The sequence below is a fragment of the Falco rusticolus genome, chromosome 6 (assembly GCF_015220075.1).
Source record: "Falco rusticolus isolate bFalRus1 chromosome 6, bFalRus1.pri, whole genome shotgun sequence".
Lineage (NCBI taxonomy): Eukaryota > Metazoa > Chordata > Aves > Falconiformes > Falconidae > Falco > Falco rusticolus.
Window position 1 is genome coordinate 47,348,554 of NC_051192.1, and position 21,482 is coordinate 47,370,035.

Below are 21,482 nucleotides of genomic sequence, written 5' to 3' on the forward strand. Positions count from 1 at the left end.
GAATAGCTTTTCATCCACAAGCTGAAGACAAGGGGATAGTACAGCCACAAGACATTTTTAACAGCCCAGCTTCTTATGTGTAAACTTCTTTGCTACAGTAAACGTAATACATTTGCACAAGCTGCTTTAGTGACCTATGATTAGGACACTGGATCTACACCGCTACATAAATTTGCTGTTACCCTCAGATTTCAAAATATTTTTGCACAACTGTGCTCTAGAGGCTATACTCCCCCTCCCCTCAGCGCCTGTGACAAATATTCAGGCCTCCTGCTTGCCAAATCTTGAAAATACAGATGACAGTGATGTCTGCCTCGATTGTAGGCAACAAAGAACAAAACCTGTAGTAATTACTCCCCTGGGTCTCTTTATCTCAGCTATGAAGAGTTGTTTGAATCAACTATTCACTTTAGATATAAAAGCTGCTCTGGGACCCAGTGAGTAATATGTGATCACATGGGAGAAAACAAACTTTACTGTGACAGTTTATTTTACTAGGTAGGTATTTTGGAATATTAGTTAATACCTGTACATGTACTTTATCACATGTTTCAAAAAGAGTTTATACACTACCTCTGACATGTATTTCAACAAAAGTATTTTTAACATTCTATTTCATGCTGCTGTCCTATGTAAACCGCAATACTACCCAATGTTTACTTACATATGTTTTAGACAACTGTAGCAATACCCATCTCAGTGCCCTCTGTGCTGTAAAACACATTTCTTTTACGCATTCATTCATTTCATATAGAAATGAATATTATACCATTAAACGTAATAACTCTAAATGAAGATCCAACAGTACTTCACTTTAATAATGGTCAGAAACACCATCATCACAATGCCTGACTAGTTCTAGTTATGCATACCTTTTCAAGAGCTGGCAAAACAGTATCCTCTTCTCCAAAGACACATGGCACCATGCTACAGAGATGAATATGGTGTCCTATGGGAGAACTTACTGTGAAGAGCAGGATGTGTCGCCTGCAGTGAAGGAAAAAAAAATATCTAAAAAGCATCTTTTTTTAAAAAAAAAAAATCACAGCAATTCTTAAACTTTCCCTTTCATACAACTGGTAAAAATGAAATCCTTTCCTAGATGCCTTGGCTTTTCAAATTCTGTATTTCTAACTCTTTCTTCTAAAAAGCCTCCAAACATAGGCAGTAGGTGGAATCAGATAAGTGACTATTTTTATTTTATTTGTTTAGGCTTTATTTTGATTTTCTTTAGCAAAATAGGTAGGTTCACTATTTCAGATGGATACACAACTGAAGTTTTTTAGTCAGGAATATGGTTAGCTACAGTCAAAAATATATCTGCTCTTGAAAGCTTAGAAAAGAAATCAAGTGCTGGACATATATTACTTAGACCATAATTTCCATGTTTGCATTGCAAAACCAGGAAAAATTAATGCATAGCCATGTCAGGCTAGATGAACTTTAAGAGTGAGCATTTTATGGAGCAACTGTGAACCAAACCACTCAACCATAGCCTCCTAAGGTGTAAAACAACAGAAATTCAGTATGTCTTGTTGGGATACACTCAGCTCATTCTTGTCTGCCTGATGCTATCCTATAATGGATTCCAATCTTAAAATAAACCATTCTTAACTATAGTTATACAACACAGGGGATTCAGGCTCTTCTCTCCAGTCAACAATGTCCTGAAATCCCACTGAAATATTAAGGAGCTTGCTGACACCACATGGTGAAGCTTCATGGTCTTGTACCATTGTCAGAATGGCATTTAGCTGGGCAAGTTCATCCAGGCCTCAGCTTCAAAGTGTTAACCAGACATCCAGCAGTAAGAGTAGGAAAGAGGAGTTACCCCTCGACGCACACTCACACTATTTTAGTTGCACCTTCTTGCGAGTGAAATTTGAAATGTCCCCTGGCCACCAACAGAGAGGGAAGAAACTACCTTCCAGGCTTAACAAGACATTTCTTATTTGGAATGAAATAAGGAAGCTGTCAACAAGCTCATTTGTCTCCCACACCAGCTGTAAATTAAATCTTCCTGAACACCTGCTGGATCTGTCTGGAGTAGAGCAAATCAAAGGGGAGAAGCTTATCAGTTTGAGCTGCCTGTATCTGTGGTAGCTTTGAAATCTGCAGTTGCAAAAAGGTACACATTTTTGGCTTCCCTATAGGACAGAGGTATGCAGCTTCTGGAAACTACACTAAGAAAATACATGTGGTGGCAGAACTAAGCTATAAACACAGTAATAACTTTTCCAATTTTAGTCTTAATCAAAACAAATAGGGAGTACTATTAAAGAGCTTTGATTTAATATCAACATGCTAGTATTGTGGTGTTCTCCTTCTACGCCTATTTATTTGAAACCTTACTTGATTTCTAAAATATACATTTTGTCTCATGTCTTTGAGATTAAACTGGTGATTCTCTATTTTTGGAAAAGTAGGCAGCCTCCATGAATTAGTCAGCAACTTTATGCTTAAGGCAAGACACGAAGATGTCATCTTCCTTGTTTCACTGGAAATGTTTTCAGAAACTTAACAAATACCAAAGGCTCTTGCCTTTCACCTGTTTATTTAAACAGTCAATGCTCTACACTGAATACCTAGAGTTACATGCAAAGAGAAATAAATCATATTAAGCACCATGTGAACATCGAGTAAGATATGCAAGGCTTCATGGATAGCCTTAGAATTTCTCCTGTCATGTTTCATAAATTCTGTTTCAAGAAAAGCTATGAAACCTCCCATCATGCTTTCACAGTTCCACTAAAAATCCTAGTTCTTTAATTTTTGTTGGTATGCCAGGGAACATCTCAAAATCATTCTAGTTAGAAACACTTAGGTAGGAGTTCATATTCTAGATTATTTTTTAGCAAGTTAGTGTGATTTTTCTTGCTAAACGCTCTTAAATAAGAGTTAAGAATTACAAATCTTTATAGAGATTTTTGTAATTATTTTAAATTCATAGCAATTTTGCAGTCTTACCAAATCCTAGCTATCAACCAGTTTGGCAGTCCAAAAACTTAGGTTTTAGGAAATAAACTCTTAGTTACTGTGTAAAGTAAAAGATCATCTCAAGCCTTAAAAGTTTTAGGACAGAAATGAAGCTTCATACATACCCAACAGGAAGATTTAACACAGTAGCTTTGGTTGCAGACGTATGCATCTTTAACACAAGTTCCCCAGGAGCCGCACATTTCCAAGAGAAATGTTCAACCATCAGCATACCCTTTGAAACACTAGAACATTGTTGTTCAGTACCTAGATTAAGAAAAAAAAAAAATATCCAACAAACCACATGATCGTGAGGGGGAATAATGGAAAAATTAAGACAACTACACTTATGCAGAATCTGTAGCTACTTCAGTCATTGAAGTCCTCATTTAGGCTTTGATAACTCAGAGAATGGAGCCAGTCATCTAAAATGCATAGGTGGTACAGAATATGGCTTATTTGTACTATTTACTAGAAAAGAATGTGTTAGGATTATGTGTAGATCAGACATCTTTCAAGTCACTTAAGGCTGCTCTAAAACTTCATAAAAATCCACTCTGTCCACATGCAAAGGAAGCAAACAGCCATGCAAAGCTTATATTTATATTATAGTTTGAATATTTTAACAGGATGGTCAGTTTGGGATTAATTTAAGCCAACTGTCATAACATGCATTTCTTTTTTGAATGCCATTCTATGGTTTTGATAAAATACAAGTGACTTCTATTTAAGCCATCCAAGCTGTTGGATCTTGACTTAAGTCAACTGTAATTATACTTAAGATCTTACTGTGCACCAGTTTAAAAATCACTTCAAAAATAAACTTTGGTCATATTGCTAATTTTACTGTATTTTGATCAGCTAAGGTATGAAATAGCTTGCAAGAATAGAATTGGTAGAAAAAAAAACCTTAAGAAACAAGGAAATCCATACAACACACAGATTAAAAGCTTGCAGCAAATCATAACAAACAGTAAAGGGAGGGATTCTTCTGAGAAAATATTGACCATCATTATGAAATAAGAAGAAAGTGTTGCTCGAATATTAGTGCGTTTCCTAGAATCAATTTGGCTATCTAATGCTAAACTCTCAAACTGTGCCAAAATACACCACAGACAAACACAGCAGCACAGACATATTCAAGAACAGGATAACACAACGTTAACATGCACTTTTCTGCGTTGGCCTTACCTCCAGTATCATCCCAGCGTACTAATGCAGAAAAGCTAACCAGGATTTCAATGGGCATCAGACTGTCCACAAGTAAATAATAGAAGACTTGGTCATCGGTAGACTGCATAGAAAAATGGGCATTTGATCATCTTTCTGTTTCGTTGAATATGCTGTCCACCCGGGCTTATACAAAGTATGGCTAAGATTTCAGATACTGTGACCCTTACTATGGTACAGGAAGTAATTAACTGTCACTACTTCCAAATTCAGACATGTCATTTAAACCCAGAGCCTCATGCCGCATGTATAAACCATGATGTTCAGTTAAGAGATAAAAGGAAACAGAAGAGTTTCCTGAATGAGAATATATCTACTTTTGTATGATATTCTCCACATGCACCTCAATGTAGTAGTTTTACTTGCCAAGTATCTTAATGGAAGGCCAAAAAATTTTGTTTTGTGCTGCAGCTTTCTGATTCTAATTAATTACAGTAAGCTTGGGGAAAAAAAGCACTCAATTTGTAACACACGACTGATACCACTTCATACGTTTTTGTAGGAAAAAAACCCCATAGAGGCAGCAATTTTCACTCTCAGCTTCAATACATAATTCCTATGCCAATATCAGAACCTACAGAATGACTCCAAAGTTCCTAGAAATTCTTCAAAATCTGAAGGTGAATGAGCTTCTTTGCTTCAGAACTGTTTTAATACATGTCTTCCTACACTCTCCAGAGTTATATCAATATACTTTTTGTATTTGATCCTGGAATACCATTACTATTACCTTCATAGCATAATATAAAAGTGTTGGTTTTAAGTCTGATACTGAATTTACCTAATACTGTAAACACCTCATATAGATCCATGTAAAAAAATAGAATGGTTTTACAGCAAAGGGTTAGTTATTTGGCACAATAGCACACAGGCTGACATAATCTTGATGCTAATTATGGCTTGTGAAAGTATATCATGCAGTGATCAGGAAAATTTTTTTTGTGATGTGATTACAAATAGAGAGGTGTGAAATTGCAGATATACTACAATTATGAAGCATAATCCATGTAGTTAACCTTCTCAGTGCAGGATTTTACATAATGTTCACGCCTGGAGTTCACGTTTCAGTCCTCTACAATTACACTTCATTTGCAGTATAAAACTAGAGCTGGAACAGAATATTCAAGCATGTTGAATAACCTTCTGATAACATGAACTAATGGCAGTTTTAAAGAAATACTGTAATTTTAGTGTAACTAAGGGGTATTTCTAATCCCTGCAGCACAATCTTGTAAACTGCTAAAGGACAGCCTGTAAAGAGAAAATGGAGGGCTATGCTATACAGAGTGCCGATTTGGGTTTTAGGTGACAGGCAAAGATGAAGGAGAATTGAAGGGCAGATTCTACAGCTGAATCATGATTAAATTTAATGTAGTCTCTAGACTATTGCAAGGTAGATTTAAATCAAGATAAAGAGAGGATGGCAATCTGATTCACTGTAAATTATACTTTCACTACCAATTTTCATGATCTACGTATTTAATTCTTTTACTATTGTGCAACAGCATAACATTTTTTTTTTTTTGTCTTAAAGATAGTGAAATACTTTGAGATATTTGCTAGCAAGCCTTATCTTTGTATTGACTACAGTAATGTTAATGTATTATTATTTTTTCAGTAACAGCAGCTTTTTGTGATCTGAACAACATCATTTAGGATATATGTATTACCTAAGTATGTAAACCTTTGACAAAGTTAAAAAAAGTACATAAAACTCAATACAGTCATATACCTTAAAATCTGTCTTCTGATAGTTATAAGCATATGTATATGGCTTGTGGAAAACATACAGGTTCCTAGGGAGAAAATAAAATAATACTACATGTAGAAAAATCATAGTATAAATTACATATTTCAGGTTAATGTCTATTTCATAGCATAAGATACTAATTTTAGTTTCATAAATCAGACTCCCAGCTATTTCTCAGAAATGGTTCAACATTTTTAGTTTCATAAAGGGTAAATACATTCATTTCCAGAGAAAGAGTATGACAATTTCTATCTCTGCTGCACTTCAGTTTTCCATTGGAGGTCAGGCCACTAATTTGTCCAGTTTGACTCTATAAATGGTAATAACCTAACATTACTCTGAAGCTTCCATGCCTGCCTGAAAATTACTGTAATAAAGTTTTCTATAAAGTTTATAGATTTATAATAGGTTTATACTTATTTTGTATAGTTTATTAATATTCTTTTTCAATCCTGTGGTGTTTTCACACCTTCAGAAAGCTACTTAGATCCTGACAATTATTTTTTCTGACCTTGAAATAACCAAGAGCAACATAAACGTCTTCAGCTTTACTTGAGGATGGAATCAGATGCAAACTTCAATGTTTTATGTAAAATAAATGTTTTGATTACTCAGAAACTTCAGAGGGATCCTGATCCATTGCTGACATATTAATTCCTACAATGACTACAATTTTGCTCATTTCTCAAAGTTGATAACTCTGAACATTCTTCTTCTTGTCACTGTCTCTGAGATGTAGGTGTGTCAGACGTGGAAATACTTTCAACAGGACTGACTGGTAAAATGAAAATCTTAGGTGCCTGATTTCTTCTGAGTGATAAATTCTTCTAAGGTAAATCAAGATGCTTTGTTAACAGCTACTCTATCAGCTCACTGTGAAAATAAGCACACTCTCACTCATTTAGGGACAGAAATAAGAAACTGACATATGTTCTATACCTTTATATTACAGTGGTCTACAAAAGTTCAATAGTAATTTAATGTTTGGCTGATGAGTTTAAAAGTTCATATTTCATATTCTCTCTCCATGACACTGTGAGCTAGAAAGGAAATGTCTTTGCTTGTGATGTTTTTTTCTGAAGGACCTACCTTCCTGGACCTGAGGCTCCCTAAAAATACTCAGGCAAACAAGCCAGCTCTAAAGTGATCTATGATCTTTTGTTCCTAAAGTTCCTGTAATGCTGCTAGAATAAAAGTTATGCATGCTCTCTCAGAGAGGGAGCAGAGTTTAATACATGCTCAAGAAAACATTTATGAAAAGAAAAGCTTCACAAAGACATCTCAGTTACAAATCCAAATGAAAAGAAAAAAACAAACCTGGGTAGATTTTCTCTCATAAAATTACTCCTCTCAACAATGTCAGATTCTATATAGGATCTGTATTGTACCAGGCTTCTTAAATCTTAAAGACAGAAATTAAAGATAGTATGCTACAATTACAGTAGCTATTACATGTTTGCAGAGATATAAATGCCTTGGAATTACATTGAAAAGGAAGCAAAAGAAAGCAGCTATTGACCAAGATGAGCTATGCTGATGCCTAAAGAAGATATCAACATTTTCTGCCTTCGAATTGCATGATGCACACGCAGGCGGTGTCTGGCCGGTGGCTGACGGGTCAGGTATGTCAGCTCCCTAATGGCTGCAGTCCACAACCTACCATCTCCCACCCACATTATAGTCTGATATATGCGTCACGAAGCTGGAAGTTGTGTTCTCTGCTGTACTCTGGTTGACATATGCAAGCCATACCATGGGGCTGCACCTACAGACTGACTGTCAACAGGGACAGTAAGTCTGGTCTGAAGCACAGCCTTGGGACTACCCTGAAATACAGAATAGTTATGCAAAGATCTGTTGAGAAGGTAAAGTTGTTATATAGTCACGTTTCACATTTTACCATAGTTATACTGTGTACTTTACAGAATAAACCTGAAAAACTCTGTTCCTTACTGGAAACAAACACAGAAGTCATCAAAGCTAATCCAGGTTTCCCTGGAAACTGAAGTCCTTTCCGACTCGATTTCTTCCTTTGATATATCCCCTGTCTGGTGGTTCATACCAGTATCAGCTGTTTCTGACATTGGCTTTGCATCAAAACTGATATTCTCATCTAATTCATCTGCAGAGATAAGAAGACACACAAAGCCAATACAGTGAAAATATGAACATTAAAGTAGTATCAGTGTTCTACGGAAAAAATATCCTAAAATTACCAGGATATCTTCCATACATCTCAGTGTTTAAAAATGAAAACCCACTAACCAAAAAAGCTCAAAAGGTGACTGAAACAACTCTGTATAGATATTTGTTGCTTACATCTGCAACTGCTTCAGTATTCCGCCTCAACATACTATCAAATGTTAAACTGTGCACTAGAACCATTAATATGAACACGTTAGCTACACACATACAAATTCTGCAAACCTGAAGTCATCTATATATAGAAAGATACAACCCCTTGTCAAAGCTCCTATTCAGTGAAAAGCCGATGGAGCAGTATCATAAAATGTTTACAACCCACAGAAAATAAAAAATACACAGAATTGTGGAGGACACAGATAGGAAAAGTACCTATCCTTGCCTCTGGTACTTAGATACTGTCCCCTGTGATGCTACTCACACAAATCAATCCAACTACTTCTAAACACAAACAGATTTGAAATACTCCCAGACTCATACCAAAATATAAACACAGAAATGTCATGAAGACACATTCTGCAATCATTTAATAACTTTTTAAGTTGTGTTGTAATGTCACTTTCTCTGACTTTACCCTGTGATATTCATATAAATATTTGTTGATAATGTTTAATCTGGCCCAAGAAGAAGTTTTCAGAATATCTCAGAAGAGCTGACAACAGATCAGACATGAACAGCCATTAGTTCAGAATGTTTGCCGAGGAAAAAGATGATTTAAAATCCAAACAGGTAACATATAAAAAATGTGAAAGCTAATTAAACATAATTTATCTGTTTTTTTAAATGTGCTTTGTAATATTTCAAGATCAGCAAGACACATAGGTATTTCATGGATAACTAATGAGTTTACAAGGTGGCTCTAAGAGTTTGCAATTATTTTTCAAGAATTGAAAGAAATGTGATGTCAGGAAATGCACCAAAGACCTTTTTCTCCTCACTCTACAGAAAAACTACCTTGGAGCTATGTAATCTAGGATTTTTTCTTACATTTAAGTTAACATGGGTTTTAGGCCTTCAGTGAAATAACTGCAGTGCTTAGCTTACAAATGTGCATATCACAGAGAGGATGATGAAGGGGTCACCAGAGCAGAACTATGCCCAATGTAATCCTTCTGTGGCTCAGTGCTGCCCTTTTGTTCATTCTGAACAGTACTACAGCACTATCGATAGACCTGCAGGGTTAACAGGGTCAGTAGATCTCTGCAGCCTTCAAACAGATGTGCTCCACCCTATTTAGAAGTCAATACATAAATCTTTCTGTTGATTTTTATGCAGACTGGGGTCAGAGGGAAGACGGCTCTTCCAGTGCAGCTAAAGGAAAGCAAAACCAGTGTCAACAAAACGTCTGAAGTTTCCTCACTCCTCTTTGAAGAAGTAATGAGAATCTTGTAAGAATGTCATCAAAAAGCTTATTTTATCCTTTTTGATATATGTAGTCCAAAGACAGTGCTGTTCAGAGCTTCCTGATAGAATGATATGAAAAAAGCAAATCAAACTAATTATTGTTTACCTTGTAGGCAAGAAGTGCCGCTTCCAGCTATGAGAAACTGCAAGAACTGGGTGATACAACGAAGATACAACTTATGGAATAAAACAACAAAGAAATTTGAAGCAAATCTTAAGAGATGTTCAGTATAAAACAGTACTTTAAAACTGACATATAGAAGATAATTGCAGAAAAAATTGCCTGTAAGTATCATATAATTAATTACTTGAGCAAATGTAAATACGAATCAAATACATAGGGATATAATGTGAGCTTATTATAAACAGAACAGAGAGCTTCAGAAAAAGGGACCAGCATATTTGAATTCCAGAATTTTATGCTACTTAGAACTCAAGTAAAAAATATTAATGTTACAATCAAGCCCAAGAGAAAAAAAGTAACTTGATGAATAAGGGAAAACACTCAAATACAGAATAACAAAACATCCACTGAAAAAAAAACCCCACAACAAAGAAAAAAACCCCAAAAAAACAACAAAAACCAGAAGACAAATAAAACCAGTTCACTAACTTAGAGCACAGCAGCATACAAACTAGAATAATTAATCAAAAAAGGGAAAAAAGTAGCAAATGAACACAGATTAGCAGAATGTATCACAAAAATCTCTACTTATATGGTAAGAAAATACTGTACTGCATGGAACTCCCCAAATTATTAGAAAGAGTAATGTTCTTAAACTAAGAAGACACAAAGATGACAGTTTAACATCAAAGACTGTCATTGCTTTTGGTAAGTGCTCATTACTTTTTAAGCACTGGCTCTTCACTGAGATGCTTAAATGGAAATCAAGCCCCTCATCAAACTGACTACAGTTTTGGACGCTAACATTTATTCAGTATATGGATGCTTTGTATCTCTCTCCTTATAGTCATGAACTAGCTCTTTAGAACACAGTAACAGGCAAATTAAAACATTTGCTAGCCAAGTAAATGAAAAAGAACCAGAAACTACTACCTTGCAAAGAAAACGTTTAAAATGGTTCAAAGTTGAAAAAAGTCCCCTGTTTCCATTTTCAGTAAGAAGGGATAGACAGGCTGGCTTACTGGAGTAGAAGTACAAAACCAGAAATTTCCTTTTTGCAGCAGAAATTGCAAGAATTTAACACACTGAATATGAAAGTTGTAGGTAATTGCCATAACAGACTATAACATATCCTAACAGAGATAATGGCATACAAAATCTTCAATCCACAAAACTGTACTTAAGGTGTCTTTGAATGAAGGTTTTCTACCTGAGTTTGAAGATTAGCAAATGTTTTAAAGAAAATTTAAGAAGTGATCTAACCAACTACAGATTATTTAGTACAACGCCTAAACCAAATCTCAAATACAGGCAGATGGGTGGACGAGAGGCAAAATAATTTTATTCAAGTATAACATCTCAAGAGTATTCTAGGGTTTTTGCTTTGGGTTGGGTTGTTTTTCTTTTCCCCATGGGTGTAGGGCGTGCGTGTGGGTATTTTTTGATGTAAAAAAATCACACAAAGAAACAGAAGTATAATACATGCTCTGTCTTAAACTGAATTGCATTTTCATTATGAAAAAAGCACTACACAATGCTGCAAACCTGAAGGCAACCAATCTATCAGCTTAAGGAATAAAATAGTAAATAGATTTGAATCAAATCATCCACTTTAACAGGATGCCAAATTCTAGCTGCTTTTATGAAAAAATATAAAGATTGTGTATGTGATCAAAAAAAATTTTCCCCTTACTGTGTACTGCTTCAATATAGCCTGCATACACTGTACAGCAATGTCATACTTAATTCCAGCATGCTTATTTGAAATTTCACTTTCTGGCTTTGTAATTTTCAGCCTGTATTTTAGTTTCATCATGTCTCTGGACAAATACTGGCACAGCAAGATTTCTTTGAGATAACATAATTGTAGGAATAGTGTGATACTACAAACAACTTTCATCAGATTGAGTATCTGCACCAAAAGCAATTTGAAATCATACAAGAGCACTTTATAGAGAGAATGTAACTGCTTTATCATAACAACACAGAATAAGTGTAAATGTACATATTTTCATTTTACAACAAAGCACAGAAGTGTAATTATATGTTTTAGGACAATTTTTTTTTGTGCTGGTAAATTTGCAAAGCTATGATTTCCTACTCTGAGGACATTCTACAGACAGACGATGCACTGACAAAAACGCTGCACTGCATTTGATGAATTTTGGCATAGCACAAAATTTCACTGGACTTCAGCAGCCTAAGTAGTTTAATGAGACTATTTTAAAACTTTTTTTTGTTTAAACATACATAGAAGGACAGAGATTCCTAAATCAAAAGGTTGAAATATTGAAAAGCAATCATATATCCAAGAAAGGACTGGTATACATATGTGAGTTTACTTGTAAAATATCACTGTTCTCAATAGGAATGTATTTCAAATCCATTCAAGTGAACAGAAAGAACTTCCATTGACATTACATTATTCATATATTTAACTGTCTAATAACCTGTAACCAAACCCTAAAACAAAGTTATTGAAATCTCATTCGAATTTGGGCAATTTTAGCTATGTTAAAAAGTATATTAAAACCCTCATTCTCGTAAATAAAAGATTTTTTAAAAGATTTCTCTATTTCTCTCAGTTTTGGTTCATGATTCACACTCACATTTTGTGGAGTTAGTTGTAACAAATCGTTTTGAAATAACAGTAATACAAAGTAAACCTCATAATCTACAGCGCATGGCACAATGCAAAGCATTAAACCAAGATATATCGCCAAGCTTCCTCTCCCAATTTTTTTTTCTTTTAAAAAGGATTTTTTGAAGATGGGTTTATTGCATAATTAAGACATTAAAAGGAATTGTGTTATTTAAAGAAAAGTCTACAAATCCTCTAATGACTGTTAACACTTGCTATGTAAATTTGGAATAAATGGATTTTGCATAGCGAAATGACAACATATGGTTGAGATGGCCTGGAGATTGTGAAGAGAACTTGAGTACAAATGATTTTGTTACAGTAGTTATGTGAATTATTAGTACTATGGGCCAGAGGATGGAAATACCCACTTCGTCCTTTTCCTTGGTTGTACCATGGAAGCTTTTCTTCAATGGGCATTTCTTGAGCATACTTTTGAGTAAGCAGAAAAGATGGCAATCTGGCTATTGAGATATGCTAGCTTCAGAAACAATTAATAGTGACAGCTACAAAAATACTCCAAGTTCCCAACACATTCATGGCAGGCTTAAGGAGTAGTCTACTGCAAAGTATTATATCTCTGTTAGGTTTTGGCATTGAGAGGTGAAAGAATAACTGAATTATATATTTCCAGCTCTTTAACTTGTAGCATTTTGATAAAGTGAGATTCTTTTGGTTAGGTTCTTTTTTTACTAGGATGATATTACTAAAAATTAATAAGAAAAGATATTCAAGCACTAAAGTACTTTAAATCAGTATCAGTTCTTAAAAGCATAACCTCAAAATTATATCTTTTGCTTGTACTGAACAAATTTTACCAAAATTGTTTAAAAACTATTTCTTAGTATAGGTTTTGGAGAAGTATGATCTTCATTTGCTTCAAGAGATTTTAAAATCATAAATGTATTCTCACTCTTCATTATAATTCTAGTACGACTCAGGTTTTTGGTTGGGTCGTGTACCCTCCCTTTATAAACTTATCTCTTATTACCCTATTTACTAGGGTTACTAGAGATGGTTGATAGGGTGCACATTTTTCCAGAATGAAAATAGTGTTATGAACTGTGAAAATATCTAAACTTTGTGTGTAAAATTACTGGGTTTAATTAGACATTAGTTTAAGTAGAAGTCAGGGAGTTGTGCACATGCTTTAACTGAGAAGATATGTATTGTATTTCTCAATTATTGCAAGAGGGGATCATAGACATTTTAGAGATTAAAATAAAAATGTTTTTTAAAACAGTACTCTTATGCCTTTCCCCACCATGAGAATCAATCTTCAGAAATGCTTAAAAAGCACAGGTGCATTGCACAGGCTTCTACGTGGACTGAAGGGTTGAAAATCAAACCCAAGATGTGTCACATGTATGAATCATGGTGTAAATAAAGTACAAATCCTACTCACGTTTCACACTTTATTCTGCTCCAAAATTCACTTTCAGAACTAAGGTAAAAGGAAAGGTGTTTCCTCGCAGCCAGTTTTAGGAGAGGTTCATTGTTCACCAAGCAAATCTGGTCACGTCTTTTTTAAAAGTGGCTCAGTAACTTCTCCTGACCAAACTCTCAACACGTTCACTTAAAGTAGTATACATTTTGAAAAAATGACTCAGTTTGAATACTCTTCCAATACTAATCTTGAACAGATAAAAAAAAAAAAAATCAACATTTATTGAAATGGAAGTTGTCCTTTTTTCTTGCCTTTTACTTCAGGGAGGAAAAAAAAGTGTAATTCATAGTGATTAGAAAAAGAGCTCTCTGTACAACATCCAGTGTATTTTACTGGTGAATAACTTAAGAAAAGCGTTATATTTTCAAAATATTCTTGTAAATTAGGCATTTGTAAATAGCAATCTGAAGATTCTACTCTATGTAATTACATATGGTATTACCAGTTCTTCAAAATCTTTTCCCATTAAACCAACATCCATAAATAAGAGTGTTGATATCTGTACATGAGGATTAACATTGAGGCCAAACAATATGGGAATGGCAGAAGTCTGAACATAAACTTCAAACACACTTACCTTTACTGAGTCTCTGTGTGTTTTGCTGCCAAAAGAGGGTGGTCTCCTATATGATAAAAAAACAACAAAACCCCGTCAATGTTATTATAATCTTGCATTATTTTGTTAAAGAAAATACTTTGTTTGGGGGCAGTCCTTCCCGAGATGGAGAAACAATCTAGTAAGTTATCATTGTAGTATATATTTTTAGAAAAGAAAAAATAGAAAAAATAAAATTCACCATAATACCTACATATACATCACCAATAGGCAGGCTAATGTTTTTCTAGAGAAGTACATGTGATCTGGAGTCTATGATAAAAGCTATTCCATATGCCTAGTCCTCTGCTAGTAAAAAAAAAAATGTTCTTTGATATTACTGTTCTTTGAAAAGAAAACAAGTTCTATTCTAAGAACTAATTAGTCCTATTCCAGAACCATTTCTGTTCTTTTCTATTCTAAGTTTCCATTCTTGGAAAGTATATGTCCTTTTCCAACAAGCTGTGGAAGCATACACAACTGACACTGGCAACAGCATGCCTGATTGCTACAGCATCTTTTGTTTTCTATCAGCTGCATAAATACAAAGTAGCCTGCTCTTTTTTAATGTTTTTGGCAAACAACTTTATCCTGGTCAATCCCATTTCCAAGATAGAGCTGCTGAACTAATACGAATGCAATATCCACCTACATTTAAGGTTGAAATTAAGTTAGCCAGCCCTTCTGAAAGTCCGCTCATTCACTTTGAAAAGACAGCATCCTTTTCACTGACAGATTAAAATCTTTGATATTGGTAAAAATGCACGCCTAGTCATCCTTCCGTCTGACTGCCCTCTTACCTGCAATATGACATACTCTGCACAAGACCCGCTTGCACTTTTTTTTTTTTTTCCCCTTTAAGGAGGGAAAGCCCAAGAAAGATTCCACAGTTTCCAGCTTATTTCCTATTTGAATGTAGTTTTATTAATGGGTTAACTGAACTAGCTTTGCCTTTGCAAGGACAAATACTAGAACATAAAAAGACTACTGCAAACAAATTTTCAAGCTTCTTTTCACACCTGGTCTCCCTTTAACAAGTTTTGTCACACTTCCCCCCGAAGTCCTCACATATACCCACCTCTACATGTGTCAAAGGCACTAATGCTGAAACAGATAGCATTGAGCTGGCCAGCATCTGGGGACACAGTGATTCTCTGTTCTGCATTTCAAAGAGGAGTTGTGGCAGCTATAATGACTTGAAGCTGCATTTATACTTTCTCAGCACAATCTAGAAACATTTTTTTCAGGGGCAGACAGATATCATTTCTAGTCTGAGTAAGTTAGACTGGATGGTAGGTCAGAACAGTACCTAAAGCTTGCACAAAGTCATTGTTCTGTAAATCCAGGTTGTGCCTGAAACTTCCTATTACAGACTATGTTGCGTACACAATATGAAGGGACCTGCGAATGCTTCCTTTAAAGACTTATAGTGTTCTACTTTAATTCCTGGTTGCAGTAAAAATCTTTCTGCAATATTTTACAGCACATTCACAGGCCCAGATTAGACTCAGGAATCTCATCTCTATCAAAATATTAGGTATTTGATCTCTGAACTAACTAAACACAAGAGTTGAGAGAATAAACTACAGATTTAAGTCTCTGTCCCAAAATACAAAGTACCAAATAGTTTAATAATTATAAATTAACTCAGTATTGTTTGAGAAAATTTGAAAGCCCATTTCTGCACAGCACAAACCCTAAATTTTATTCCAAGTTCATTGTGGGTTTTTTTAAAAAATATTCATGAGTCAAAGCTGGGGACAGATCTAATATAAACAGCAATTAAGAGAAAAACAGACATTGTTGAAATTGTTAACAGGTGGCTGAAAAAATTGGTAGTTGAAATATATTAAGTCTTACAGGTCCCTTTTTGGATTGTTTTCTTGCTTTTCTAGAGCAAATGAGCTGAAAAGGACAAAACAGAATTTTTTTGATTGACCATGTACCTGTTTCCAGACTTTGGTACATACAACTGTGCAAAACTAAAGGAAGCTGTCAGCACTTGTCACATGACATTGACAGTCATGCCTCAACATTTGGGTCTGAAACAGTTCTCCCCTTTAAATCAACTTCAGAAGAACACATGCATACAGCGGTCATATTTCTTCATGGGAGTCTACAACCTGCAAGATTCCAATATTGCCAAATTTGTAGGAGTCACAGGATTCACCAAACAGGCACATCTCAACTGTACAATTTCTCGAGTTTCTTCTCAGAAATCCTAGACATGTCCAAAGCATAAAAAGTATCAGATCGACTGTCCAAGCCTTGGAGATGGTAACGTTTGTACCATGAGTCTAGCACTTTCTGCCAGATTTACTGTTCATGAACAGTACACATGATCCATGCTTCTAGTATGGACATGGGGCAGCTTACTATAGGGCTACTTTGTTGGTATTAACAGCTGGCAGCAGGAAGGCCTGGAAGGATACAGAAAACCCTCCAAAACTGCTTCAACAGAATTTTCAGTAAAGAAGAACATACCCTGAAAATCTGGATGCTTAGTGATGTTACTTCAGCCAGTCTGAGATGTGTGTAGAGACTCCTGTAGGCTGATTTACTCAGTTTTTGGAACACAAACATAACCTAGTCAAAAGCTGTCTGCTTCTCTAATGGTAAGGGATGTATCTGTCTACCTAAACCTCACTGATTCTGGGACAACTGGGAATGTCAAGGAAGTTTTCATTCTGTTATGCTATTGTCTCAGCTACAACAACAGACATTGGCACAGAAAAAGAAACTAACGTTCATTAACACCTTAATGAACACATGTTGTCTGAAAGGTCAGGTCTGCTGCCACAGTAGTGGATGGATAAATAAATAAGTAAATAAATAGTACTTGTATCCAGCTGTGAAGCATGAAAGGATGCACACAGACTCCAGAGAATTTAGTTACTCAATGTTCTTCCTGCAATTAATGAGAAATCTGAATGCAACATGTGAGGAAAATTTGCCGGTAAACTTAAAAATCTAATATATCATCTATTATGCTTTAAAATCATTAACACATAATTGTAAAAATAATGGTAATTCACAAATGTATAGCTATCTTGCTACTTTTGAGGATTTGCTCATTTTTCAGCCTCCTAACATTAGTTACGTCATTATTTTATTCAAATCCACCAAATAATGTTTTAAAAATCTGATACTTTTATAAGCCCAGTATCCTTTTCTATTGTAGAAATGACGCATGGCAAATCTTTTCACACCAGTTATTTAATAAAAAACACCAGTCTTCTTCCAAATAGATATACATGTATATGGATATAATGGCAGGTAAAGGAATAAAGCTTCAAATACACCACTGTTAAGATTAAAAAAATCCATTTTGAATCTACCTCCAAAATGACAAAGATGACCAAAATACTTCTTAAGATTGAACCCTGTATTACATTTCTAGGCTTCATGTTGACCTGAGAGTCGTATCATCAAAGAGTTTTGCATCTACAGTCACTTGGACACAATGTTTTTTGCCTGTTCCTGAGTCAGTGTTTTCACTCCATGGAATACCAGTTCTTGTTTTAGCTGTGATGTGAGCAAAAGTAAGAGAGGTGGCTCCTGAAAAAAGGCACTGGTACAAAAGAACAGCTGCAAAGTTGTGCACAGACCGAGGTTTAGGAATGGCTTAAAAACATTGGATTACCAACTCAGCTTCTCTTTTATTCAGTCTCTAATGTTGGGAGCTGTCCCATCTGTATAAGCAAGCAGATACTTGTGGGTGCATCGGAAAGATTCTCTATACCACAAGTGTCTGAATTTGTGTCCCTCTTCTAATTCATGTACCTCATCTCATGTATACTTTTTTCCTGAAAAAATAAACAGGATTTTGCACAGGTTTTGTGTATTTTGTACATTTAATTTTGTGCAGACCGAAGCAATTTTCAAAACTCTAAAATCTGCGAAGAAAATTGAATTTTTCATTTTCTACATAGCCCTCCTGTTGACTCAATACCAATTCACTGGGCTTATGAAATACAGCCTCCGAAGGATTAAAATGAGGAAAAAAAAGGACTTGTTATGATACAAGTCCTGAATGTTTATAAGGAACATGAGAAAAGCACACAACACAGCATGTAAACTAAATAGACAGGGAACAGTTGTAAAGCAGAAGGCAAGACTGAGCTTGCATATATAAAAGGACGGCACTGAACTAAGAAAAACTAGGTAAACACAAACATTGAAAAGCAAGTGTATTGTGTTTATATCAGTGGGAGAGAGTGGCAATTTTAACCCTTCTGCTCTAGAAAATAGCATTGCCAGGGAGCTTGGCGCTGAAGAAGCCAAAAAGGAAGATTGGAGTGTTCTGCTTAAGATTTCTGAATATAGCAATCAGGTCAGTCTATTAAAATACCTAGTAGCCGCTGCAAATTCTGAGGGTAAACATACTTGGCTTAGATTTTTCTTGCTTTGTTACTGAGTCAACATTTCCTCAAACAGAATGCAAACAGCTTTCTTCTCAATGGAATTAGAGATAACTTGTGTTAAAGAATTCATCACAATGATGGAAGGGTATTCCAGTAGGCTTTTTAATGGCAGAGCTACAAGGAAATACTATTCCAGGATCATCTTTTTCTCAAGTGAGTTTGCCAAAATTACTGTTCCAGAAAACTGTAAGACACTGTGCAATTTACATATGACGACACTTTCACTTTTTTCCTGACCACAAAAATGGATAAGGAACAAAAATTAAAGAAAAAAAATCAGATTCTAAAATCTTTCTATTTCAGGAAGCTATTATTCCACAAATAATTATAATTTTTTCCAGCCAACTGGAAAAAGCCAAAATCCTACTTTCACATGCGTTTCAGCACATCTTACATGTATAATTTACTTACCTTCCTAGTGAAGAAAAATAAAAGCAAGCCTTTTCATTAAAGAACTGGGCCCTATTTTATGGAGGTTTTTAAAAAATTCACAAAATTTATTTCCTTAATAATAGTGTGATTCAAGGTCAATTTAACTACCAAAAAGAGATATTTTTAAAGATTTTTTTTCCTAATGCAAATCTACAAAGCTTTCAGAACTGTAAAATCAGAGGGGATGGGAAATTCAAGGCAAAAAAAGTTTGAAAAAAATCAATAATAAAGCATTTTTTTGTTCTTTGGGAGGAGTACTTTGGGAACACGAGGGATAATGCCATGTCTTTCAACTTGATATTCTTCAAAGAAGGTTTATCTGGCTCCTAAAATTTTATCTTTCATTTATCACTGGTCTCTGTTTCTGTGACAACAGACCTTAGGAACAGTGAAGCAGATATTCAGTGATGTAACTTCATACAGTTTACATTGCAGTGAATTGAAATATGCCAATTTTAACTTGCTGAGTGTCTGGCATAGCAACTGACTGAATTTCAGTCAGCTCAAAGCATAAAACTACTGCATCCCAAAGATCTACCAAATCTATATCAAAGTTTTCAAAGCAGAGGTCTCCCGAATAGCAACTGCACAGTTTAAAATGGAGCCAAAGTTATTCACACCCAGGATACTACAACACAAAATTCTACAAATTACCAGTACTCTAGTGAGTTTACCAAAGTTTCTCTTTCAGTGTTTGCTTTTTAAATCATTAATCAATTTTTAAAAAAAGTATAAATGTATATTTTTATTTCAAGTTTTAAACCTATGGAAAGAAAGCTCCGCCATAATGAATCTCCCAGAGGTATCTATGTAATTTTGTTGATGTAATATGTGAAACTAAGATAGATCTGCAAGTTAGAAACATTATTTTCTTTTACAACGCACAGAAATGCAGTCCTAGTCACATACTGCAGCTATTAATAGATATAGCATTTTCAGCTGAGTTTTAAATTGAGGCAAAAGTTCAAGTATAAGTCAGTCAGCTGCTCATGACTTCTTACGTTTCACAGCTGAATCAGATCACCCTCAGACTAAGACACATACATATCTTCTTCCAACCATTCCAGTTTTATCAATGCCTGTCTTGTATTTTCTTACTTGCCCTTGCCTCTCCGTGACCACGTGTCCTACTGCAACAAACCAGCTTTCCATATTCACGTGGTTTTTACACTTTTGGACTAGGGAAGAAAATCAAAGTGATGTTCCAAACTACTTTTATGCTTACAGCACATAAATGTCTATAGTTTGTAAATAACTAAATCTATATCTGTACAGCTAGAGAGACTGAAGTCATACAACCAATAAATATTATATATTTTAAGATGCTACTTACAGATCTTTTGTAATGATTTTCATAAGCTGCAATTATTAAAAACACTTTAAAAGGTGAAATATTAATGAAGTACTAATTAAACTATTGTTTATAAAATGTATGCAAAACACAAAATAGCTACATATATATTCTATTGCAAAGAATTCTGCTTCACTACAGAATTGCCTTATTTTTAAATCATAAATACACAATAACTATATTCACACATGCATATTTTCTATATACACAATAGATACAGAACAGTTTAAAACAACTGAGTTTCACATCTGAAATACAAAAATGATATGAGAGCATCTCTGAAGAGGAACCTATAAATATGCACTCCAAAAATTACATAGAAAATTATTTCCCTTTTACTTCAAAATCTACCAAACTAAATTCTCTTTTTCTTTGTTCATGAAGATACCTTATTATATACTATCCTTAACAGTATGTCTTTGATCTTCAAACACATCTTGCAGCCCTACAGGAAGTCACTATAGATCAACCAAATACCACAAATGTTATCCCCAAGTAGATTTATCTGTTTGCCCAGAAAAGGACAGTAGAAATTTTAAAATTATTAGGTCATCTTTACTACAGGATTGTGCAGATAAGGATTTTCTTGCTTTTTTCCTTTATGCAGCACTATGGATGAATACATTTTATAGGTTCTTTTAAATTATTTTCTGTACTGTAATCATACTAAATGTAACAGATAAGGAAAAAGTAATCGCTCTTTGCTTGGGATAGAAAATAAATGTAGCAGGGAGAACTGTACTAAACATTTACAAGCTAAAATTACATCTTCCCCAAAATAGAACTGGTTTATTGATTTGAACACAGATTTTGATTAGAACTTAATTAAATGCATTTGTATGTTGGGTAGACTGCTTTTCCCCCTCAATTTTTTTAAAGTCAAAAAGAGAAATGCTATCAAATGTT

The 21,482-nt window shown here is 34.7% G+C and overlaps 1 protein-coding gene across 1 annotated transcript in view; it reads right to left on the bottom strand.

The window, feature by feature from the left end:
* ADGB (androglobin) overlaps positions 1-21,482 on the bottom strand; it is a 118,218-nt gene that overhangs the window by 44,177 nt on the left and 52,559 nt on the right. The window contains exons 14-19 of the mRNA XM_037393047.1: positions 14,352-14,397; positions 7,910-8,078; positions 5,939-6,002; positions 4,168-4,270; positions 3,102-3,243; positions 873-987 (exon numbers count right to left, since the gene is read on the bottom strand). Of these exons, the coding sequence (XP_037248944.1) occupies positions 873-987; positions 3,102-3,243; positions 4,168-4,270; positions 5,939-6,002; positions 7,910-8,078; positions 14,352-14,397 (639 nt within the window). The remainder of the gene's footprint in view (positions 1-872; positions 988-3,101; positions 3,244-4,167; positions 4,271-5,938; positions 6,003-7,909; positions 8,079-14,351; positions 14,398-21,482) is intronic.